Here is a 2,665-nt window from a genome sequence, read left to right as displayed (position 1 = left end):
TTAAGTTCTATAGTATTTATATAATTGTCTAACTTTAAATTATCTGCCAGAATATTGTAAATATTATAGTTACTTATAATAAGAGTAAAAGACTACTAAAATATATAGAATATAGTATATTTTTTTAACAAATATAGTAATAATATATTAGTATCTTATCTCTATACTAGACAAAAGTCAAGAGTATTTATTAGTTATAGAGATACAAGACTATAGTATTACTGTATAATAAAATATTAGTTATATTTATATATATTTCTATTATATATTTTCTATATACAGCTACTCTAAACTAAAATTGACCAAAATACTGTCTTAACTATAGAAAATAATAATTTTAATAGAATTTTTAATTAAAAATATACTGTCTTTTTATATATAATCAATAAACAGGATCTTTTAATATTATTAATAGAGTATTCTTATAGTTAATTAAGACAGTTAGATTAATACTAGATTAACTATAATTAATCTAACTCACTATCTACTCTACTGGGTAAGGATTAATAGTCTTGGCACCAAGCACAGTTAATCTAGGTTAACTGTCCAATTTTTGGCTTAACCGCGGTTAGGTATAGAAATTCTATTAACCTAGCCATAACCTAGCGGTTAGGTATAACTGACCCCATTAACCTAACCTAATCTGGCCAAACGCCAGTCTAGCTACTAGACTGGAAACGTTGAAGGAACACGGGGCACGTTTCAGCGAGGCTGTGCGATGATGAGACCCAATGTCGCTCTTGGAACAAATGGGCTTCGAAAGGAGATGTTCAAAAGGCTTTGCCTGGAATATCAGCTCATATCGGAGCATAGTACCGAGCGCTTCGCCTCTCACCAGGCTCAGAATGAGGCCCGGTCTGCTGCATTGATACCCAAGCCGAAGACTCGCGTCGATCCGTGATAGTCATAGCAGTGAAGCCCATAATCAGCAGTTGAGTCCCACTCAGGTTTGCAGCAATCTTAGCTATGACGTGTTTTCCAATTCCTGATCACCACATGGCACTTTATTTGTGGTTTTTTGATTGACCTTTTTACATGGCGATACGTCCAACTTCGCAGACCCTCTATGAAGTCTGTACGCTTCCTCAGAGTCAGCCCTGCTCGAGAGGCTATGGTAAGGCACAGCCTCCAGCACTTTATTATGGTCTTTGATTTTCTAGGGCAAAATGCTTAACTGAATTGTGAGCCAAGCCTGCGTCATCCTCAACAAGTCCCATTTGCACTATTAAGGCTATAGCAACCCTGCCGACTATACACGAGTCTGAGACAGTCCATCTTGTCACCCTCGTTGACTAAAGACACAAAAATGGTCTCTTCCATTGGGCTAAGTATAGGCGATTTTAAAACCGTCTTTGATATGCTAGTGAAGGCATATGAGGGATACCGGAACTCTCCACAGGAATTCAATGACCTTTTATCCGAGTACAAATCGTTTTACGCAATTTTACGATGCGTTCATATAGCGGGCAACGATCCTACTTTAGATACAAATGTGAAGAAAATATTGAAGCCAATCATCAAAGATTGTAATAAGACAGCAAGGCATCTGAGGCGATTTTTGAGCCGATATCCGTCTCTTGCTGGCGGTCCAAATATGAAAGAAAGGATAGATTTTGCGCGTGAGAATGCTGCAGGGTGGGCTTTGAAAGTATTGCAGCACAAGATGAACCTCAACCTGGTTCTAACTACACTTTGCGGATAAGTGAATCACTACAACCTTCTTTACATTAACTGTGGAAAACGGACTGAGTCCTCCTGTCTTTAGGGGCTTGAGGACGGAAAATAGCAGCCTGCGCAAGGGCCCTGATTCGCGCAAAACGCTCAAAGGATGTAGGCTGATGTTCATATCCAACCGGACAGCCGATGCAGATTCTTCGTGCAATGAATGTTTAGGTGTTGCTGCCCCTCTTTCAAGGCGAGATAACAATCAGAACACCACTAGAGCTAAGGAGAGCTCCATTATATCTCACAATGCTCCCCAGGTTGCACAGAGTAAGGAATATTCAGCCTCTACTGCACGACCTTTTTTCAAAATGTGGATATGTAGTTAAAATGAACGCTGACAGCATGGGTGTAGCTCATACTAGGAGGGATCACGGGATGGATATCCTTAAAGCCGCCCAACAACAGAACTGGCCTGCAGTGAAGCAACTTGCTACAGCTACGCTTGAACTCAACGCACAACAGTTCCATATTCACCTTACATTTCAACTTGCAATTCAATCCAGGGCATGGGATATCGTTGAAATGCTGGTGAGCAAGGGTATAGACCCTAATGTGAAATCCCTCAACAGACGACCCGCTATTCTTGTCGCTGCATCGGCCCAAGCCTGGAGTACGGTTCAGGTTTTAGCGAAAGAGGGAGCGGACTTGAGTGTTACCGATGACGACGATCATACGGCACTTCTCTTAGCGGCCTCCTACAGAAAATGGGATATAGTTGATTTCTTGGCAAGTGCCGGGGCGGACATAACAGTGAAGGGAACATACCTCGTGTATTCAAAAATAACGGTTTTATCAATCAATCAATCAATCAATCAAAATTCTATTAACCTGTTCGAGCCTAACTAATGAAATATCTAGCTATGCAGGCGCCTCGCCGGTGAGACAGAATCTTGGTCCAGAACGCCTAAATCCCGCAAACCCATATATATAGAGAAGATAA

The 2,665-nt window shown here is 40.5% G+C and overlaps 1 protein-coding gene across 1 annotated transcript; it reads left to right on the top strand.

The window, feature by feature from the left end:
- Window positions 1-2,052: 2,052 nt before the first annotated feature.
- On the top strand, window positions 2,053-2,571 carry BDV38DRAFT_288551 (ankyrin repeat domain-containing protein; the record flags this gene model as incomplete). Its single annotated transcript, XM_032061058.1, has 1 exon — window positions 2,053-2,571. One exon carries the CDS (start codon window positions 2,053-2,055, stop codon window positions 2,569-2,571), a length of 519 nt encoding a protein of 172 aa, XP_031907670.1.
- Window positions 2,572-2,665: the final 94 nt, after the last annotated feature.

Source organism: Aspergillus pseudotamarii (assembly GCF_009193445.1).
Source record: "Aspergillus pseudotamarii strain CBS 117625 unplaced genomic scaffold BDV38scaffold_104, whole genome shotgun sequence".
NCBI lineage: Eukaryota > Fungi > Ascomycota > Eurotiomycetes > Eurotiales > Aspergillaceae > Aspergillus > Aspergillus pseudotamarii.
Note: the sequence above shows the minus strand (reverse complement) of the source record. Positions and strands in the feature narration are given on the sequence as shown.